The 21,067-nt window shown below is 39.9% G+C and overlaps 1 protein-coding gene across 3 annotated transcripts in view; it reads left to right on the forward strand.

Moving 5' to 3' along the window:
* GALNT13 (polypeptide N-acetylgalactosaminyltransferase 13) overlaps positions 1–21,067 on the forward strand; it is a 576,595-nt gene that overhangs the window by 501,269 nt on the left and 54,259 nt on the right. For all 3 annotated transcript variants that reach the window (XM_038584527.1, XM_038584526.1, XM_038584528.1), the window contains one exon: positions 20,737–20,876. In XM_038584527.1, the coding sequence (XP_038440455.1) occupies positions 20,737–20,876 (140 nt within the window). The remainder of the gene's footprint in view (positions 1–20,736; positions 20,877–21,067) is intronic.

A 21,067-nucleotide genomic window follows, 5' to 3' on the forward strand; every position in this document is an offset into this window, starting at 1 on the left:
GCATCACACAGATAATTGCAGGGTCCTTTCGTGGGGATACTTTGAACTACACTAGAGGCAATATATACAATGTGAGATGTTGTGGAGGCCGAGCAAATGAAGGCCATTCCACTTTAAGTTCAGCATTAGCACAAGTCCAGCCATCCCAGGCCCCTGTGAATAAGAGCTGAACCTTCACCTTACTTCAGCTACAGGAAGAAAGCAGCTTACAGCTTAACGCCCTAGAAAGCCCCACATTAGCATAAGAACAGAGCCCAAGCCAAGGGCAGGAAGCCCCTATTAGAATGAGAACAGAGCTCAATGCCCTTGAAGGCCCGTATCAGAAATGTAAACAGACTTGAGGGATTCCTCCCCCCCTCCTGGAGGTCCCCGAGACCAGCCCATACAACTCAGCTGAAACCCCCTCGGGGTCCAAGTCCCTGCTCCGTTGTGTGGGGTACACTTGGGCCCAAGCTCCAGCTCCTAAATCAACCCTCGTGTGTTTGCATCGGGGTCGGCTCCTCGGGGTTTCTCGGATTCGCGATCTTGGGCACAACAATGTCATGTAATATTCCTTTTCTGTAATCTTTCACGGAGTCAGTACAAAGAGGTCAAGATCTATTCCCTCTCAGTAGTTTGGATTTTTGAACATTAGAATTTAAGGCCTTCATTTAAAAACAAATTCCGTCAACAGAATGCAGACGTACATGCAGCCTAATTTTCAGGTGTCCATCTCTTACTGAACTATCTTGAATTTGTAATCCTGATTCATGTGAAAATCATACTGTCTGCACACCGAATGAAAATGAATTAGAAGTTACAGGTTAATGTCTGGTTATAACTTTGGGTGAATATCTGGCAGATAAGACAAGATTTAAAAATCAAAACAAAAAGCCTTTTTACTTAGAACTCACAGATATTTAGGACACTATTATCTGTGAGTTTTCCAGTCCCGTAAGCCTTGGTTGAAGACATAAAGCATAAAAGTGTTGATTTGTCTTCTAAACTACAACAAATATCTAAAGGCTCCCAGGTGCGTTCCCTAGGACTTTAAATTCCTTCCTTTTCGAGTTAGTGAATACATAATTTCACATCTATAAAAGAATAAGTCTTGCTAAAATAGAATTCATTAGGGTTGCCATTGACCTCATTTTGAATACTCTTAGCATCAGAATCTGGAGTATCCTAGAATGTTAGACTCTACCCAGTTGAGATATGACCTTATGATTGTATCTGAAAAACTTCCTAAAGTAGGATTTTTGAGGATTGTGAAATGATTTGCTGAGAATAATAGATACTCTAGTTTATTTAAAATATACATTAGCCTGGTAAGTATAGTCAACAAATATTAAATTATAAACATGATGTGATAGTAATTCTCTTTAGTAAGGACCTCTTTTAGTCCTGTGGTTTCCTCTTTTTGAATTGTCTATGTTCTGTTCATTGTCTCTTTTATGACCAACCTTTATCATATATCTATAACCCATGCTCATTGACACCGAGAACTTTTTATTTTTGCATCAGAAATTTCTTGGCATTTGAGATAGACAAACAGAAATAGGCTTTTTCTTTGCACTTTCTCCCCTGACAAAATCAAGCCCAAACATTCTAAATTTAGAAAGAAATAACAGAATCACTCTGTGGCTTTAGTCTATTCATTAACCTTAAATTATTTAAGGGAAACTTTACAAAGGAAACAAAAATGAAAAGTTACATAGAATGAGTTGATCTGACTTAAAAGGAATAATTTAATTATTTATTTAACAAACATTTATTGATTATTTAATATGTGCCAGTCATTCTTCTAGGTCCTGGGGATCTAGGAGTATAAAAAATAGACAATAATCCTTATCTTTGTGGAGCACTTATAGTAGGAAGACAGTAAATAAGAAATAATTAAATAGTATGCTTGATTGTGATAGTAGCTAAGCAGATTAGTAGATCATGAAAAGGGACTGGGCCCGAGTAGCTGTGCCATTTTACATAGGGTAGTTAGGAAAGGCCACATGGAAAGAATTTAGTGATTTGACCTTACTTGGCACTGTGGCCCTATTGGTGGAAAGGCTCAGGGGTCTTTGAGGACATAATCTGTTTTTAGCTCGGCTTTCCTGGCCTACCTCCTTGGGATTGCATTCATATAACCCCAGCATCTGGGAGTACCCTTAAGCTAAGTAGACTACTCAAATTTCAGACCCACTCCCTATTTGACCTCCAGTTTCCGGTCCGAGGAACTGTCACAGGGAATACCAATTCTCTGTTAGGGAATCCCATCCCAATACACTGCATTTAAATTAAAATCCCATTTAAGAAGTTCACAAGGATCATAGCATGAGGTGGTTCTGCTACACTTACTTGATGTTCATATTAAGAATTATTCATTTGTCACAAGTGTTACTAAAACCTCTTGGTTGACTACCTTATGAATGATCTGAGATGTACAATTTGGTGCGTTTTCTCTTGATATAATGAGGAAGTGTATAATTAATATTTTATATTAGGAAGAATGACTTCTTTCTGAACCTCCTTCTCATAGGAAAAGCCTGAATTCTAGGAAACTTATGTCAAAACCATTATTCCATCTCTGCTGTATGTGCCTTATCTAAAATAGTTTACACATGCATAAAAATTGAATTTTATTTTGTCAAGGTGAAACAATGGAGAGGGCAGGTTGGCTGCAACAGTTTCTTGTATTATAAAAGTATGTATTAAAAGTTCTATCTTATAAAGTCAAAATTTTTTTTTCCTTTGGATTAACCATTGACCCGCATCATTTTGTCATTGATGTTTCTGCCTTTGCTTGCATAATTGAGTAACTACTGTCTGGGGCTGCCCAGGTGGCTCAATGGGTTAATCATCTGCCTTCAGCTCAGGTCATGATCCCAGGGTCTTGGGATGGAGCCAGCACTGGGCTCCCTGCTCAGTGGAGAGTCTGCTTCTCCTTCTCCCTCTGCCCTACCCCCCCCCCACATGTGCACACTCTCTCAAATAAGTAAAAACTTAAAAGAAACCACTGTCCAATTAAAATTTGATAAATTATAACTTAAAAAATATTTAAGAGCTTGTCTCATGAGAATTTCTTATTATACTATAAAAAATATAAAATCATAAAAATAGTATTTCAGAGAACATATAATAGGTGACTGGAAATACTTAAGGTCTGCTTAATAAATGATACCTAGCTCTTTTTAAAGTGGAAAACAAAACCACATCAGCAACTATTTTTTTTTTTCAAAAGCCATCTAAATTTTATGTCTTTAGCCCATCTTGATAGGACAGTTGGAAATTTTATATTTATGTATAATAACACATGTCAGACTGGCTAAGGACTAATAATATGTTCTAATGAAATAAACTCACCATGTAAAATGCCATGGAGCTTCCTCTCCTTTTTTAAGAAAGCCTTAAATTGAATTTTTATTAACAAGGTTTGTTAAAATGTCCTTAACGTTTTGTTAGTGTTACGATTGACCATATTTAAGAGTAAAGACCTTGGCTATAAGGCTATGAGACAAAATTTAAATACTACTTTAGTGTAGATAATTTTAAAGTAATTCATATTTGGTCTATTAACATGGTCTAATATTTTCCCACATAGTCAATTTCTTACAAGACTTTTTGATTCCCATGTTGTATACCTAAATTTTTTTTAAAACTTATAAAAGTTAATTATCTAGAAATTATTTAAAATATAAAATTATGCTAATGTGTTAATAATCACCAAATATGCATTAGGTCCAAGTGTTTATGTTCTATAAAATACTGAAGCAGCATTGGTTTGTTGCCAGGCAGAAATTTTTAATCATACTACATGGTAACCATACACTATTAATGTTCTTAAAAATTTGTGATAAAATCTGTAACTTTGCAGAGTACTCCTTACTTCAGTAAACAGTGAACACTGGGCAGGAAGCAAAAAAAAGTAAGATTAAAGACTACATTAAAAACTATTAAAGTGATTAAGATCATTGAGCCCTGTGAAAATATTTGTAAATCACTGCCTTAATTACTACTATCTGCAGTTGCAAATGTCTTAATGTATGACTAAAATCACTGAAAATTGCCTTAAAATTGTTCCAATCCAGCAGCAGGAATGTAGTCAAACGTGAAAATTTTCTCATTTGTATCTAAAAATACAAAAACTGGAATAATAAGATGATAATTTGTCATTAGATTATGAAATACTTTACTGCAAAAAGTCTGTATACCTGAACAAAAGGCATTTATAGCTTTTTTGACATTATAGTAGTTAAGATTTTTGAGCGCTCACTCCACGCCATGGTACTTTGAGCGTACTACCTTCCTCATTTCCTCAGCAGCCTATGAAGTCACTACAATGACTATTTCTTTTGCACCATCCACAGGTTAAGGAGTTTATCCGAGTTCGTATGGCTCATTCATCCCATGGAATCTGGAATCCACACTCAGGTGGATCATTCACATGTGAAGTGCTGCACTTAGTCACGCAGGTCTCCATTTCTGTGCAGTTTTCAGTCTAACGCTTATTAGACCATAAAGATTAAAAGGGGGGGGGGGTTAGAATGTCTTGATGTATTCTTTTTTTTTTTAATTTTATTTTTTAAGATTTTATTTATTTATTCATGAGAGAGAGAGACACAGAGAGAGAGAGAGAGAGAGAGAGAGGCAGAGACACAGGCAGAGGGAGAAGCAGGCCCCACGCAGGGAGCCGGACGCGGGCCTCGACCCCGGGACCCGAGGACCAGGCCCTGGGCTGCAGGCGGCGCTGACCCGCTGCGCCCCTGGGCTGCCCCTGACCTATTCTTGAATGAGAGTCTAAGCGTCCCCCTGTAAAAGCCTTTTACAATGCATATAAGGAACCAGTGATCATCTCCGCGGACGGGCAGGAATCGGTAGGAGGCGAGTGGCCTAGACTCCCCGCGTCCCTGCCGCCCGGTTCCGGGGCCTCCGGGCTGCGGCCCCGCTCGGGCTCGGTCCGTCCCGGCTGCGGCCCACGGCCCGGCCCTGCTGGCTGTGCCGCGGCTTCTCGGGGACCTCGCCCCCGCCCCGGGCCGCCCACCGCAGGGCAGCTCAGGCACCAGAGCCCGCGGCCGGGGGAGCGTCCGCACCGCAGCCTCGGCCCCACCAGCTGTGACATCCCCGCGTTGGCGGGAGGCAGGCGGGAGGCAGGCGGGGAGCAGGCGGGGAGCAGGGGGGAAGCAGGCGGGGAGCCGGCGGGGAGTAGGGGGGAAGCAGGCGGGGAGCGGGCGGGAAGCAGGGGGGAAGCAGGCGGGAAGCAGGCAGGGAGCAGGCGGGAAGCAGGGGGGAAGCAGGCGGGGAGCAGGCGGGGAGCAGGCGGGGAGCAGGGGGGAAGCAGGCGGGAAGCAGGGGGGAAGCAGGTGGGAAGCAGGCGGGGAGCAGGCAGGGAGCAGGCAGGAAGCAGGGGGGAAGCAGGCGGGAAGCAGGCAGGGAGCAGGCGGGAAGCAGGGGGGAAGCAGGCGGGGAGCAGGCGGGGAGCAGGGGGGAAGCAGGCGGGAAGCAGGGGGGAAGCAGGTGGGAAGCAGGCGGGAAGCAGGCAGGGAGCAGGCAGGAAGCAGGGGGGAAGCAGGCGGGAAGCAGGGGGGAAGCAGGCGGGGAGCAGGCGGGGAGCAGGGGGGAAGCAGGCGGGAAGCAGGGGGGAAGCAGGTGGGAAGCAGGCGGGAAGCAGGCAGGGAGCAGGCAGGAAGCAGGGGGGAAGCAGGCGGGAAGCAGGGGGGAAGCAGGCGGGAAGCCGGCGGGGAGTAGGGGGGAAGCAGGCGGGGAGCCGGCGGGGAGTAGGGGGGAAGCAGGCGGGGAGCAGCGGGGAAGCAGGGGGGAAGCCGGCGGGAAGCTGGCGGGGAGCAGGGGGGAAGCAGGCGGGGAGCAGGGGGGAAGCAGGCGGGAAGCCGGCGGGGAGTAGGGGGGAAGCAGGCGGGGAGCCGGCGGGGAGTAGGGGGGAAGCAGGCGGGGAGCAGCGGGGAAGCAGGGGGGAAGCCGGCGGGAAGCTGGCGGGGAGCAGGGGGGAAGCAGGCGGGGAGCAGGGGGGAAGCCGGCGTCCGCTCTGCCCACACTGAAGGTCAGGGGCCCGCCCCGTCTGAAGATGGAAGTGGGTATAGCCCGGCCACCCTGGAGTCTGTTTGCCGCAGAAAATAATACAGAAAAGAGAAGTGAGTGATGTTTGGTAAGAGCCATTTTATCCATGTCCCTAAAAAACGACGCCAGGTGGCCTTTCGCATGACGCCCCCCAGTTCGCTCTCCGTCCTCTCTTACCCACGTTCGATTGCTCTTTCCGCCCAATGACCGCTGCCTCCGAGAAGCCTTCCCTGACCCACCCGTAGGCAGCGCAGCATCGGGGACCTTCTCTCCTCCTTTAACGTCGCTCAAACACGTTGGTGACTCTACATTTGGTCATTTTCATTTCTGTTGGTTATTTGGTGGCTGATTAAACTGTGAGGGAAGAAACCATACAGAGGGCTGGTTCCGCGTCGTCCCCGACCACCCGGCGCCGTGTGCATCGCAGGAGAATCGAGGAGACCGAGTTGAGGGAAGGAGCAGCCCTTGGGGCCCTTGGCGCCCTGACCCGCCCTCCCGCGGTTCGAGCCTCCGCGCTCCCACCTGTCGGCCGCGCCGGGTCCCGCAGGCCCATCACCTCTCCAGCCGTGAAAGCTCACCGTAACTCAAACAGTTACAATTTTGATACGATTCTGTGATTTTACACAGTTGTTAATCAGTAAATTCCCACCGCATTGAATTTTTCCCCACTCCTCCATGTTTTCGATCGCTAGTTTTGAGGGTTTTGGTTTGTTTTAACCCGTTTGCAACAAGTAAAGTCAGAGGACAGGAGAAAGGATGTGAGAAGCCCCAGCAGTGCACACCTGCAAGAGGATGTCTATGCTCAAGGGCACTCCTGACAGTCCTCAGAGTTTGCATCGAACACCAGGGCAAGGGCTCAGGATGCTCCGCCGTCCTGCAGGCGAGTCGAGGCCTCAGCAGAAGACAAACAAGCAACCTGCCCGCGAGGATGCGGGACGCCGTCCTCCAGCCGCTGGCCTCCTGCCCCTCCGCCCCGCAGCCGCAGCCCGAGCCACCCGAGGCCTCGCTGCACCACACGGCACAGACTTAGGCCAGTGGCACAGACTTAGGCCAGTGACGTCCTAAGCAAAATGCGAGGCTCCCAAAAGGAGAGAGGCGTGTTAGGGTTGTGTGTGATGGAGCACAGCCCATTGTGTCGAAGAATGTTCTAGCTTCACAGTAGCACCGCTGACCCCCGTGGCCTGTCTTCCTCGTTCCTGCTTGGCCCTACTCGGGAGGTGCTGGGAGGTTCTCGCACCCACTCGCTCGGTCTGGGTGGCGGCTGCTCCCCCTGTACGCAGTCAATACCCTTGGCGCTGTTCTAGGTACGAGTCTTTGACACGACTAGTGCAGGCGCTAGAAGAGGATGAACACTGCGTGGAAACCCCGGGAGCAGTGTGTACTCTACCACCCCCAGCCTCCCAAGTCAAGCTCAGGCTTACTGAGAGGTTTGTCTTCGGTTGTTGCAGTAACAACACAGCCCCCGGGGGGGCCAACGGCTCTCCTTCAGCCCTTCCCAGCTCAGCATCTCCAGTATGTTCAGGACAGAAGAGGGAAATCCACTGACAGGCAGTGGAGATGGAGTATATTTTTGCAGGTTTTTTCTCAAAACAGAAATCAATGTGTTCTCTCAGAACGATTTGCTCTTATCTGAGCCCATGCTGTGCTCACTGGCATATCCACTACACCCAGTGACCCTGACTGTGGACTGTACGTTTTTCCCATGTGGCACATGTGTGAAAAGCACCACGGTGCACAAACGTGGACCCGGCACGTGGCAAGTGCAGAGGTGTGTGGCACTTCAGCTTCATTTTATTAGTAATTTGGGTTTAGAAAAATGCTTGGGCAGAAACTTTGAATGACACCTACAGTAGTGCAGCCCTGAGGATCCTGAGATGATGTGCGGTATGCCTCTCACTGAAAGGGCATCTGGGCCAGAGTTAAGTTGTTGACGTCCCACTTTATATGCAGATAGGGCTAAAGGAGATTAAGAACACACCAGGGCACCTACAGGCTGGTTCACCCTGCCTGGGCGTGAATTCGGCTTTGCCACATACTAGGTGGGTCATATGGGGCAATATGTGTACCTCACATGGCCTCAGTTCTTTTCTCTATTCAATGGGCGTGATAATAGCACCTTCCTGAGAATGTGCTTATTCACTGAGTTAACAGGTAAAACACTTAAATAAGTACGTGACATGTAGTAAGTGCTCCCTAAATGCTGCCTATTACGTTGGCTGTTTTATTGTGAATATGGACTTTGAGAGGCACATCATCCCTTAATAGAAGAGTAGGCTGCTTATTTCCTGAGCCTGCGTACTTCTGTTGTGTATTAGATGAAGAATAAGAATTCTTTGCCTTTGCTGCGTAAATAGAAATATTTAAATGCTATGGAAGTCATTTTTTCTTTTTAGAAAAACTGCATACCCTACATTACATTCTGATAATCAAGAATTGACTAGGTGTATCTGATATTTTTTTGTGTGTGTTAACATGTGCTATAATAATATTATCTCAGATATTGTGTGAGTTAATAAGATGGGATGATAAGATTTCTGGGTCGTGGTAGGTTTTTTTTCCCTTCATAACTCATAATTTAAAAACATTTAAATCTTATTGGCTTTGCAGACAAGAATGCTGACTAAATATTTAGACTAGGAAAATGTACTTTAATAAGTACTAATAATTGTTAATGAGACCAAGGAGCAATGTAGAAACAAATTTTTGCACAGACTTATTCTTCCCTCACACATATATACACATCTCAAATACTTCAACAAGTATAAAGTACTTTATACTGGGTGACTTTAAGTATAAAGCCACCCAGGCATCCCTATATTTTTTTAAAGTCTTAAAATCAGCACATAATTTATCAGAACACATTGTTTCTAAAACTTATCCTTTATTATTTTATTTATTTATAAGAGACAGAGAGAGAGAGAGAGAGGCAGAGACCCAGGTAGAGGGAGAAGCAGTAAAAAAAAAAAAAAAAAGAAAAGAAAAAAAAAGTATAAAGAAGTGATTCTGAGTCATGCAAGCAAATTATATAGTAATGTCTTATAAACATACATGTGAGAAAAAGAGAAAATGAAACAGAAAGCCTAGGATGAAAAAGAGAGTATGTACCTGAGAGTCAGGCAACTAGTATCTAAGGAATGTCCATTGGTGCCAGATAATGTTCTGGGGGCTAAACATAAACACATCAACAAATATGTGTTTGTATTTCATTTTCTTGGTTTAATTAATATTTTAAGATGGAAATTGACTGATGAAAAAAAATTTGAACAGCATCTAGAATTTCCCCACAAAGATTTTTCCCTAATGGGATCAATTTATGTCTTATGAAAGACTAAGGTATTTGCTTAGATATAGAAAACACGATAAAACTGTGTTTCTCAAAATGTTTTCAGTGGAGCACTGTTGTCTTAAAATTTTGGAAGAAGAAAAATAAATTTGGAGAATATCACCCATTTAGGATATAAAAATACTCTTGGGATGCGGGGGTGACTCAGTCAGTTAAGCGTCTGGCTCTTCATCTTGGCTGAGATCATGATCTCATGGGTCCTTGGATTGAGCCCCCCATGTCAGGCAGGAAGTTGGCTTGAGATTCTCTCTCCTTCTGCCCTTCCCTCCACTCACATGTGCTCAATTTCTGTCTCTAAAATAAATAAACAGAATCTTTTAAAAAATAAGTAAAAATAAAAATACTTAAAATAAAATACCCTTTATCATAGTAAAAGTTATGAGAAGTCCTGTAGTAAAGATATCTGATGTTTAATTCATTGTTTTTATCAAAATATAACCAGATGATAAATGTGGAAGTACTGTATTTTACCTAATTTATGCTACCATCAATTTAAAGATCACCATTTGATTATATACCACTAAGAAAAAGTTTCCAATTAAACTATAATGTAAAACCTCTTTTCCATATAGAATGTCCTAAAGCACCTGGGTGGTTCAGTAGGTTAAGTGTCTGCCTTCAGCTTAAGTCATGATCTCAGGGTCCTAGGATTGAGTCCTACATCAGGCTCCCTGCTCAAGGGGGGAGTCTGCTTCTTTCTCGGCTACTCCCCTTGCTTATGCTCTCTCTCACTCTCAAGTAAATAAGTAAATCTTCAAGAAAAATGTAAAAAAAAAAATTATTATGTCCCTATTAAAGGAAGTCTTTTAGACAAACTAATTCAGACAGCTTTTTGATCACATCTCATTCTTATACATACACAGAATTTTTTTAAATAAGCAAAATGAATTAATCAAGCATCTTCACATTTGGAGGTTGACTTTTTTAAGCCACTTTTTAGTGCAGATTTGCTGGCATGCATGTGCTTTCCATCCACTCTTCTCAACACCATCAAGACGATCAGTGACATAGGCTGTGTGAAAACCTTTTCATCCCTGAGATTTTCTTTCAAGTTCCCTCAACCATTCAGCAAATTTTCATTTTGGTACTTTCTTGATTTTACCTGAAGTATCAAAGGAAAGTTTTTCAGACAATAATCAGAATGTATTTATTTTTTTTAAAGATTTTATTTATTTATTCATGAGAGACACACACAGTGAGAGAGAGAGAGACAGAGAGAGAGAGAGACAGAGAGGCAGAGACACAGGCAGAGGGAGAAGCAGGCTCCATGCAGGGAGCCCAATGTGGGACTCGATCCTGGGACTCCAGGATCACACCCCAGGCTGCAGGCGGCGCCAAACCGCTGCGCCACCGGGGCTGCCCCAGAATGTATTTAAATACGCACTGAGCTAAATGCTCATTAATTAATGAATAACTACTGAAATTGCAATTGGCTAGTTATTCCACAAAGAGGAAAAAAAGTGTGCACATGCTCAAGAAGTCTCTCCAGGAGCAAATATAAGATGTCATTGACTATGAAATACATAACTGTTTCAAGGATGGTATAACGATACAATATGTGTCAAGAACTGAAGAAACAGTGGGTCCGCTTAGCTCCTGACTTCCTCTCTGCCCTTCCTAGCCTCTGGGATGTGGCCTCTTCTCACATTTAGCTGTGGAGAGTCTGTTCTTCCAGTCTTCAGATTGTTTTTGGGTTATTCATAGTAACGTGGCTGTTATCTTGGCATATTCATATGCTGCCATCATCCCTGGAAGGCACTAGTAATCAGTTTTAATAATAATGTGATGTCATTTATCTCCACATAATAAAAAGTAGTAAATTAAAGGATAAATTAAAATAATCAGTGTTCTGGAAGGGAAATTAGCTTCTTACACCTGGTATGTGTAATGGTATGTGAATTTGAACAGCTTTCTGGAAAGTGGGTTAGGTAATACATATATATTTTTTTATTTATTTTTTATTTTATATTTTAAAGATTTATTTCTTTATTCATGAGACACAGACTGAGAGAGAGAGACAGAGACACAGGCAGAGGAAGAAGCAGGCTCCATGCAGGGAGCCCGATGCGGGACTCTATCCCGGGACCCCAGGATCACGCCCTGGGTGGAAGGCAGATGCTCAACCACTGAGTCACCTGAGGTGCCCCTGAAACTTATTCTAATAAGATAATCAAGGGCATAAGGAAAAAAAATGTACAAAGATGTTCATTGATTTTTCAAGTCCAAAATTAGAAACAACTTGAATGTGTAAGGATAGGACACATTATATAAGTCATTACCAATTTGTAAAATAGAACACCACAGAGGCATTAAAAACAAAGTTATGGAAGAGTTTAGATAACCTGAAAAGTGTTCATGACATACTATTTTAGGGAAAAAATAAATTGCAAGTACATACTACAGTGTAAATCATTTTTTGCATGAAAAATATCTTACAGTTATCCATAAATAGAAGTCTTGAAAAATCATTACCAGGGCAGCCCTGGGTGGCTCAGCAGTTTAGCGAACCTTCGGCCCAGGGCGTGATCCTGGAGACCTGGGGTCGAGTCCCACATTGGGCTCCCCGCAGGGAGCCTGCTTCTCCCTCTGCCTGTGTCTCTGCCTCTCTCTGTGTGTCTCTCATGAATAAATAAATAAAATCTTTAAAAAAAAAATCATTACCATAATGTAAATGTAGTCATATTACAGATGATTTTTATTTTGCTTTTCATACTTGTCACTGTTTTAGGATTATCTGCAATGAATCCATATTTCTCAAATAACTAAGTTTTTAAAAGACCATTATATAAATTGTATGCAAATTTTTCCTTACTACACGGGATAAAAAAATGCCAAAAAGTAGATCAGTAGTGTTTGTATTGGCTCAATATCTCCTTGGGATTTTCCATAGAATACCTGAGTTAGGGAGCAGATTACTAGGTCTCTGGCTCTTCTAGCTTCTGAGAGGTGGTCAACACTGCCTTAACATCTTTACTTGGAATTTTTTTCCTAGCAGTTATAGACTTTATGGTCCATTTGTCTTAACTGATACTAAATTGACCTTTATTTTTAAAGGCCATTGCAGATTCATTTTTCTTATTTCCCATATCCTCATTGGTCAGGGAGCAAGCAGTTGAATATGAGACTTTTACTGCCAAATTGATCTGAAGTTTGAGACAATTACCTAGAAACTTCAGCCTCAAGATCTGCCCATCCTGACTGACTATGGGCTCAGACAGACTTAAATAAATTGACAAGTTGTCTTATATTTACAGCTTCTTTGTAATAAACCTCTCCATAGAAGCTATGATCTTTGTACAGTTCATTATCTTATTTTAATTCCATTAAAATAAAATTGCATTAATAATAGGAAATGGTAAATCCAACAGATAATCCCTGTATATTATTAGCTGGCATGTGCCATCAGCCTGTTAATGTAATTCTGTCCAGTAACTTCCCAATGAGTGGTTATGAGCATGGGTAATTGCATGTATATCAAGAATGGAAAAAAATAAAAATGGTGATTTAGAAGAATAGTTTTAAATTAGAAAAATATTCTGAGTAACCTGCTAAACCTCTGACACAATATAGTATTTAGATATTCTGGAATATAGGAATCTCTAGGAGGCTTTAAAATGATTTTTTTATTATTACTTCTCTTGAGGAGAAAGAAAATGTAGATCCTTAGCCATAAAGCTTATGATGATAAATTTTCAAAGTAAATAACAAAATAAAGAAGGTGATTTTTTTTCTTAACAGGGAATTTTGAAAGTATATTTAAAAATTCTGAGCTGAAACTATATATAATAGTCTACTATGATATGCAAATATATTATGATATCACCGTATATAAAAAAACGTTGGTTAGCTGCACAGTTTTAATTGTACTTAAGGAGAAAATAGGAGACTTTTTAAAAAGATTTATTCATTCATTTTAGAGAGAGAAAGAGAGCATGCATGCACACACAGGAGGGTCAGAGGGAGAGAATCTTCAAGCCGACTCCCTGCTGAGCAGGGTCCTGAGGTGGGGCCCAGTCCAAGGACCCATGAGATCAGGACACCCAGGTGCCCCCAAATAGTAGACCTTTTAAAAGTTTTTAGTTTTTTTGTTTTGTTTTGTTTTTGTTTGTTTGTTTTGTTTTGTTTTGTTTTTTTAGTAGCAAAGCAAATGTACTATTATTTTTCTGGGGTTTTTTGGGGGGGGCGGATTCATATATTTTATTTTATTATAACATCAATATAATAAAAATTCTTTATATTTTTATTAACATTTTTCCATGTTCTTATACAGACCTAATTATTTCAATATATGTATTTTGACGATTAGAGATAGCACCGATCTATTTAGGCATCCCTGATTAAGGGAAGTCATTTCCCCCTTTTCTCTGCATCAAGCTATGCTGCATTGTGTATCCTTATACAGAAAACTCTTAAGCTTTTTGGTCCATAATCAGGCTCTTCTCTCATCAGGTTCCTTGATTGCAGGAAACCAGAACTATAGACCCATTAGCCATCTGCTAAGAAAGAGCTTAACTTATATTATGATGATCTTCAATCTATTATTTAAAAATCTAAAACATGATTGTTCTACATATATAAGTTAATGCTACCCTGAAATACATTTAAAAATGATGAATAAAGGACAGATTATTAAATAAAGTATAACAAACCTGTGTGTGTTATCATTTACTTATTAATCATACCTACAAACTGGGAGTTAATTAAAATACTCCTTTTAACTTATAATGAAGCTTTATCTAGTTGTCAGAGCTTTCTCGGGGTTTATGCAAGTTCTATTGAAAAACTTATCTTAAAAACTTGCAATTTTTATAAGATGCCTTTGGAAAAAAAAATACACTAAGATTCATTCTATTGCAATATTTCCTCCTTCCCCTGAGTCTATTTTTGTTATAGCATGTGCCACTTCTATAGTATTACTGTATATGTCTCCCTCCTTCAGGATGTAAACTCCTGATATTTTTAATTTGTTTTGTTTACTGATGTATTCCAAGTGCCTAGAAAATGTGCCTTGTGTATAGTTGGAACACACTAAATATCTACTGACTTAATCTTGTCTTGGACTCTGTATTTTGGGTTTTTTTTTTCCACTTTCTCTTTCCATCTGTTTGTTTATTTCACTCCTGATTGGTGTCATTGTCTTAGGCATTCTCTATATGGTCGCCTCAGAAGCTCCAGGCTTAAATCATCTTTACAGCTAGCAATTCCAGAGGAAATACAGCTTCAGCTTCCTAATAGTCCTAACAGGTTCTCAGATTATATATTTTTATTAAGCTGGCTGGTTCATAGGCCCATTCCTGAGCCAATCATTATGATGGGTGTGTGTAAGATGGAAAAATGATACACTTTGATTGTCTTGGATGTTACTTGGAATTTGGCCAGAACAACAGCAACATCCTCTGGGGGCTTGTTAGATATGCAGATTCTCAGGCCTCCCTCCAGACTAAGTGAATCAGAATCTGCATTTAAACAAATTCCCTGGCAATATCCCTTTATCCTATGTTCCCAGTTGGAGCTGGAAAGGTGGGTAGGACAGTGTGGTCACCAAACCACAAAAATCAAAAGTGGGAGAGAGATGATTGCTTAAAGAACTTGAATGCTCTTATCAGAAGGCAGAGGGATGTTGGGCATGCAGCAGGAAGAGGTACCCATTACAATGTAAAATATGTACTCAGCAATTATTATATGTCAGGCACTGCATTATGCCTTTTTGGATATTATATAGTATTCCCAACATCATATAAGACATCAGATAGGATACCCTGGGCTTCAAGTGATTGAGTAATTTATTCAAAGTTTTTGTTGAGTAGGCAATAAGAGAATTAGTCTATAATATAATGTCAAGCAGTTTTAAGTATCCTGGTGAAAGATTAAGTAAAATAGAGGGATAGATCAATGAATGACCCAGAATGATGGGAACAAGGGATCAATTTACATAGGAAGGGCAGGGCAAATCTGAGAAAGTGAAGTCTTAACAGATGCTTGAGTGTAGTAAAAGACAACTCATAGAAGTTCCTGGTTAATACCATTTTAGAAGGGGGGGGGGGGGAACCAGCACAAAGCCATGAATTGAGAATGAACTTGGATATTTGAAAAAAAGCAAAGCAATAGGGGCTGCTTGGTGGCTCAGTCAGTTAAGTCTTGATTTTGGCTTATGTCATGATCTCATAGGTCTTGGGATCGAGCTCTACTTTAGGCTCTGTACTCAGTGGGGAGTCTGCTGGAGATTCTTTCCCTCTGCCCCTCCCCCCATGCATGCATGCACTCTCTCTCTCACATAAATAAATCTCTCTCAAATAAATAAATCTCTCTTTCTAAAATAAATAAATCATAAAGAAAAAAACAAAAAAGCCAGTGTGACCACAATGTAGTGAATACAAATGATTAGGTCATAGAGGTAATCAAGAATCATTTCATGAAGGGTCTTAGGCAATGGTTAGGATATTTTCAATTATTCCTAGCACAATGAAAAATTCATCAGAAGGGACGCCTGGGTGGCTCAGTGGTTGAGCATCTGCCTTCGGCTCAGAGCATGATCCTGGAGTCCCGGGATCGAGTCCCACATCAGGATCCCTCAAGGGAAACTGCTTCTCCCTCTGCCTATGTCTCTCATGAATAAATGAATAAAATCTTAAAAAAAAAAATTCATCAGAAGCTTTGGAGCAGGGTAGTGACATGACTTCATTTGTATTTCAAATATATTGTCCAGGGAGCAGGCAAGAGTCAATAAAGGATAGATAAAGAATTGTAAGATGTCAGGGGGACTCTTTAGAAGCCTATCACAATGCTATTTTAGGCAAGAGATGAAAGATTATGCAACTAGGATGGCAAAGGGATGTTTGAGGAACTGAGGATATATTGTGAATGTAGAACAAATGGGAATTGTTAATGAGCTGAATATGTGAGTGTGAGTTAAAGATAATTACTCTTATGTTGTTGCCCTGAGAAAATGGGTAGGTATTTGTGGTAGCTGCTGAAATGAAGAACCTTGGAGATGAATGAAGTTGGAAAATCAAGAGGACTATTTTAGACATGTCAAATTTGAGATGCCTATTTAAGATCCCAGTTAAATTGTTGGGTAAACAATTGAATGAGCTACTTTCAGAGGTTTGAGTTGCAGATAAGAGTTTGGGAAACAAGTGAGATTGTACTTCAAGCCACAGAACTGAATACTTCAGACTCTATTTCATGATCTCTCAATGATACAGGCTAACAAAGGCCTCATCACCTTGAAGCCATACCTGCTGGGGCACAAGGCTTCCACAGTCCCTGTAATAAAAGAAAAAAGAGCCAGAAGGTGTCATACCTTGTTATTTACCCAAAAGATACAAACTGTTTCAAAGGGACACATGCACTCTGATGTTTATAGCAGCATTATCAACAATAGCCAAATTATGGAAAGAGGTCACATGTCCATCAACCAATGAATAGATAAAGAAGAAGAGGTATGCATACACAATGGAATATTACTTAGCCATAAAAAAGAATGAAATCTTGCCATTCGCAATGACGTGGATAGAGCTAGAGGGTATTATGCTAAGTGAAATAGCATTCTCAGTCAGAGAAAGACAAATACCATATGATTTTACTCGTATGTAAAATATAAGAAACAAAATAGATGAACACAGGGGAAGGAGGGAAGAAAACGAGAGGAAGGCAAATTGTAAGAAAGTTAACTATAGAAACAAACTGAAGGTCAAAGGAGGGAAAATGGGTAGGGGATGGGCTACCTGGATGATAGGTAGTAAAGAGGGCACTTGCTGTGATGAGCACTGGGTGTTCTATGTAAGTAATGAATCACTAAATTCTACTTCTGAAATAAATAGTACACTGTATGTTAACTAACTAGAATTTAAATAAAAACTTGGGAAAAAATATATAAAGGGATATAAAGAACTTTGGGTGCACCTGGCTGGTTCAGTCAGTAGAGCATGCAACTTTGATCTCAGGATTGTAGGTTCAAGTCCCACATTAGATGTAGAGATAACTTGAAAATCTTTAAAAAAAAGACAAGTCACATTTGTCCCTTCCTCCTATTGGTTAGGAGCAGTCAATGCCCTTGCCTAACTGCAGAGGCTGAAAAATGTGGAGAAACACATGAATGCTGGATGATTACTGCTGTCTCTCACATAATATCTCGCTTGGTTTTGAGGGCTCAATTAATAGTCGTTTTATTTATTTTTTAGTTTTATTATAATTCCAATATAGTTAACATACAGTATTATATTAGTTTCAGGTGTACAATGCAGTGATTCAGCACTTCCATACACCACTCACTGCTCATCCCAACAAGTGCACTCCTTAAATCCCATCACTCGCTCCACCCATCCCCCATTAACCTCCCCTCTGGTAACATCATTGTATCTTCTGTAATTAAGAGTCTATTTCTTGTTTTGCCTCTTTTTTCTTTGCTCATTTGTTTCTTAAGTTCCACAGATGAGTGAAATCATATGGTATTTGTCTTTCCCTCAGTTATTTCACATGGCATTATACTCTTTAGCTCCATCCAAGTCATTACAAAAGTCAAGATTAAAAAAAAAAAAAGTCAAGATTATACTCTTTTTTTTTTGTGGTTGAATAATATTTCTATATATCAGTAAATATATATTGATATATATCTATATATAGAGAGATAGATCTCTATTTTTCTATCTATCAACACATACACACATACATACAGCGTATCTTCTTTATCCGTTCATCTATTGATGGACAATTGGGCTGCTTCCATGATTGGGCTATTGTAAATAATGCTGCCATAAACATAGGGGTGCTTGTACCCTGTGAATTAGTTGTTTGTTTTTTTTTTTAGATTTTATTTATTTATTCATGAGAGACATACAGAGAGAGGCAGAGACACAGGCAGAGGGAGAAGCCGGCTCCAGGCAGGGAGCCCGACATGGGACTCGATCCTGAGACCGCCGATCACACCTGAGCCAGGGGCAGGTGCTCAACCGCTGAGCCACCCGGGCGTCCCAGTATTTTTATATTCTTCGGGTGAATACACAGTAGTATGATAACTGAATCATACGGTAGCTCTATTTTTAACTTTTTAAGGAAACTTTATACTGTTTTCCACAGTGGCTGTGCCAGTTTGTATTCCCATCAACCATGCAAGAGGGTTCCTTTTTCTCCAATCCTCACCAACACTTGTTTCTTGTGTTTTGATTTTCATTCTGACAGCTGTGACTTCATACATCATTGTAGTTTTGATTTGCATTTCCCTGATGATAAGTGACTATGGGCACCTTTTCTTGAGTCTGTTGGCCATCTATATACGTCTTCTTTGGAGAAATGTCTGTTCATGTCTTCTGCCTTAATTTTTGGATGTTGAGTTTTATAAGTTCTCTATAAATTTTGGATATTAACTGTCATAGTATATCACTTAAAGTATGAAAATATAGCTACAGAGGGAAAAAAAAAACATCCTCACCAACATATTATGATAAGCCCACAGTATTTTTAATGTTTTTATAACAGTAATTAAAGTAATTATCTAAAACTAAGACAAAACCCATGTTGCAGTGGGTAATACCAAGGGGTGGCTTTGCGATGGTAGGGTAAGAAGATTTTAGCTTCTCTCAATAGTATGTCGTTTTCCACCAACCAAATCTATGCCAAATCTAATGTGGGCAATTAATATTTTTCTTATCTAATGTAAAATATATGCAAATGAATCTTCAAACTCCTTTCCAATCAGAAACTGCCTATAAAAGCTTCCTAGGGAAAAATTCTGGAGCCAGGACTATTACATTTTAATATGATGAAAAAGGAAGAATACTGATACATAAATAAGCCATTTCAATTAAATTTGCCCACTCAAAAATGAAACAGAACAGCAAAACTAGTGAATTAAATCCTCTGAAGCTACAGTGCCCCTTTCCCCTCCCCGGGTCCAATGGAATTTCTTTATATGAATTTCAAGACTATTTATTAGATCATTGCAATTGATACAGCCTGTAACACAAAGAGAAATTCTTGTAATGATCTATCTTGTAAATGTTTTCCAGCCTCTTTTTTGCAAGCTCTGAATAGGTTTCTTTTGAAAGCAAATATTTATGTGTTTAAAAACCCCAAAGACCGTGTTGTTTTTTGTCCAAACACCAGCTAGAAAGATCAATACTGCCTTTAGAAGGAAGTGGTTTGGCTGCTTATGTATCATCAGAATGCTTTCTAACAACACTAAGGCATTTAATTTTGGAAAAACAAAAATTAAGAAGAATTTTTGAGGAATAGTAGGGAAAGGTGGAAACTAACAGATGATAAGCTTCAAGAGTGTTGCCACTTTTGAATATGGCAACTCAAATAATCAAATAATGTCATTATTTATAGACATTTGAATTGTCTAAAATATTATTCATTTTTTATGAAACAAATGTTAGGTTTTGTTGCTTAGCTGGCATAAAATATACTGAACTGGGCCATTTTTCTTTTTCTGTGCTAAGTCTGGTTGCTTGTTCATCTTAAAGAAACATGTTAAACACAGATCTTGTCAACATAATCTAGGAAACGCAATCTTCTCTCAGTTATTTAGTCATTTCAGCCAAATAATTTTTAATATTGATAGTAATGAGCAAATCATGTCACCATAGTATTTTTTATATAAAAATTGTTATTTTTAATTCTCAACTAGAAAGCACCATTTTATGATCATCAAAGGAAATATACTTTTAATTTCATATATTCTGCTATTATATGAACTGAAATTCTAATGCTCACATGTGAGTATAAGCCATTTCTTTATTTTAGTCTATTTATTTAATGACATACTTATCCAAGTATTTGAGGTGGCTCACATAAACTCATAAAAGAATACGAGGAAAAAATAAAGAAAAATCAGGTCTATGGTAAATCTAGATAGTATAAAAGTTCAAGAAGAAAAAAGTTAGAACACATAAGTATTCATTGTGGGGATCATATTTATATAAATTTATCATGAAATTTATGGCGGTGAATAAAAGACCCTTTGAAAATATGAGGATTAGAATTTTTGTTAAAGAGGAACAACCACATTATCACACAGTTCAGTTAAGCTTTGATTATGAGATGCTAAATTAATACCAATTTACACTTATTTGATTAATTATTCAATCTAAGAAGTATAAGTACTTGGTGATAAATATTTGCATTTGAAAAGTCATAACCAAAGGAAAAGCTGTTTTTTTATATCTATTTCATGTACTAATTGGTTCCTAGTAAGAAAATCAGTGTAGTAGCAGCTGCATATGCAATTGAATTTGATGGAATTATAATTATGGAGGGAAAAAAACTGATAGCAAAGTAAACAGAGTGAAACCGTACTAAGTCGAAAATAGCACAAACTGATTTTGTGTTTCTCTGAAAATTTCCAGGTGTTGTCAAAGTGGATTATGGAGATGTGTCAGTCAGAAAAACACTAAGAGAAAATCTGAAGTGTAAGCCCTTTTCTTGGTACCTTGAAAACATCTATCCAGACTCCCAGATCCCAAGACGTTATTACTCACTTGGTGAGGTATGAATTATTTATTTTGGTTAAGTTATAAATATATTTTGCAAATGGAGCAATTTCAAAGGAGCTCAATATTTTTTATGTTATGAATAAAATGCTTTGAGGGCTTTTAAATAGATCTATTTTAAATAACTTTTCAAGTCACTAATGGTCTCAAGGACCATAAAGGTCTTTATCATTGGAATTGGTGAAAG

This window comes from Canis lupus, chromosome 36 (assembly GCF_011100685.1).
Source record: "Canis lupus familiaris isolate Mischka breed German Shepherd chromosome 36, alternate assembly UU_Cfam_GSD_1.0, whole genome shotgun sequence".
Classification (NCBI taxonomy): domain Eukaryota; kingdom Metazoa; phylum Chordata; class Mammalia; order Carnivora; family Canidae; genus Canis; species Canis lupus.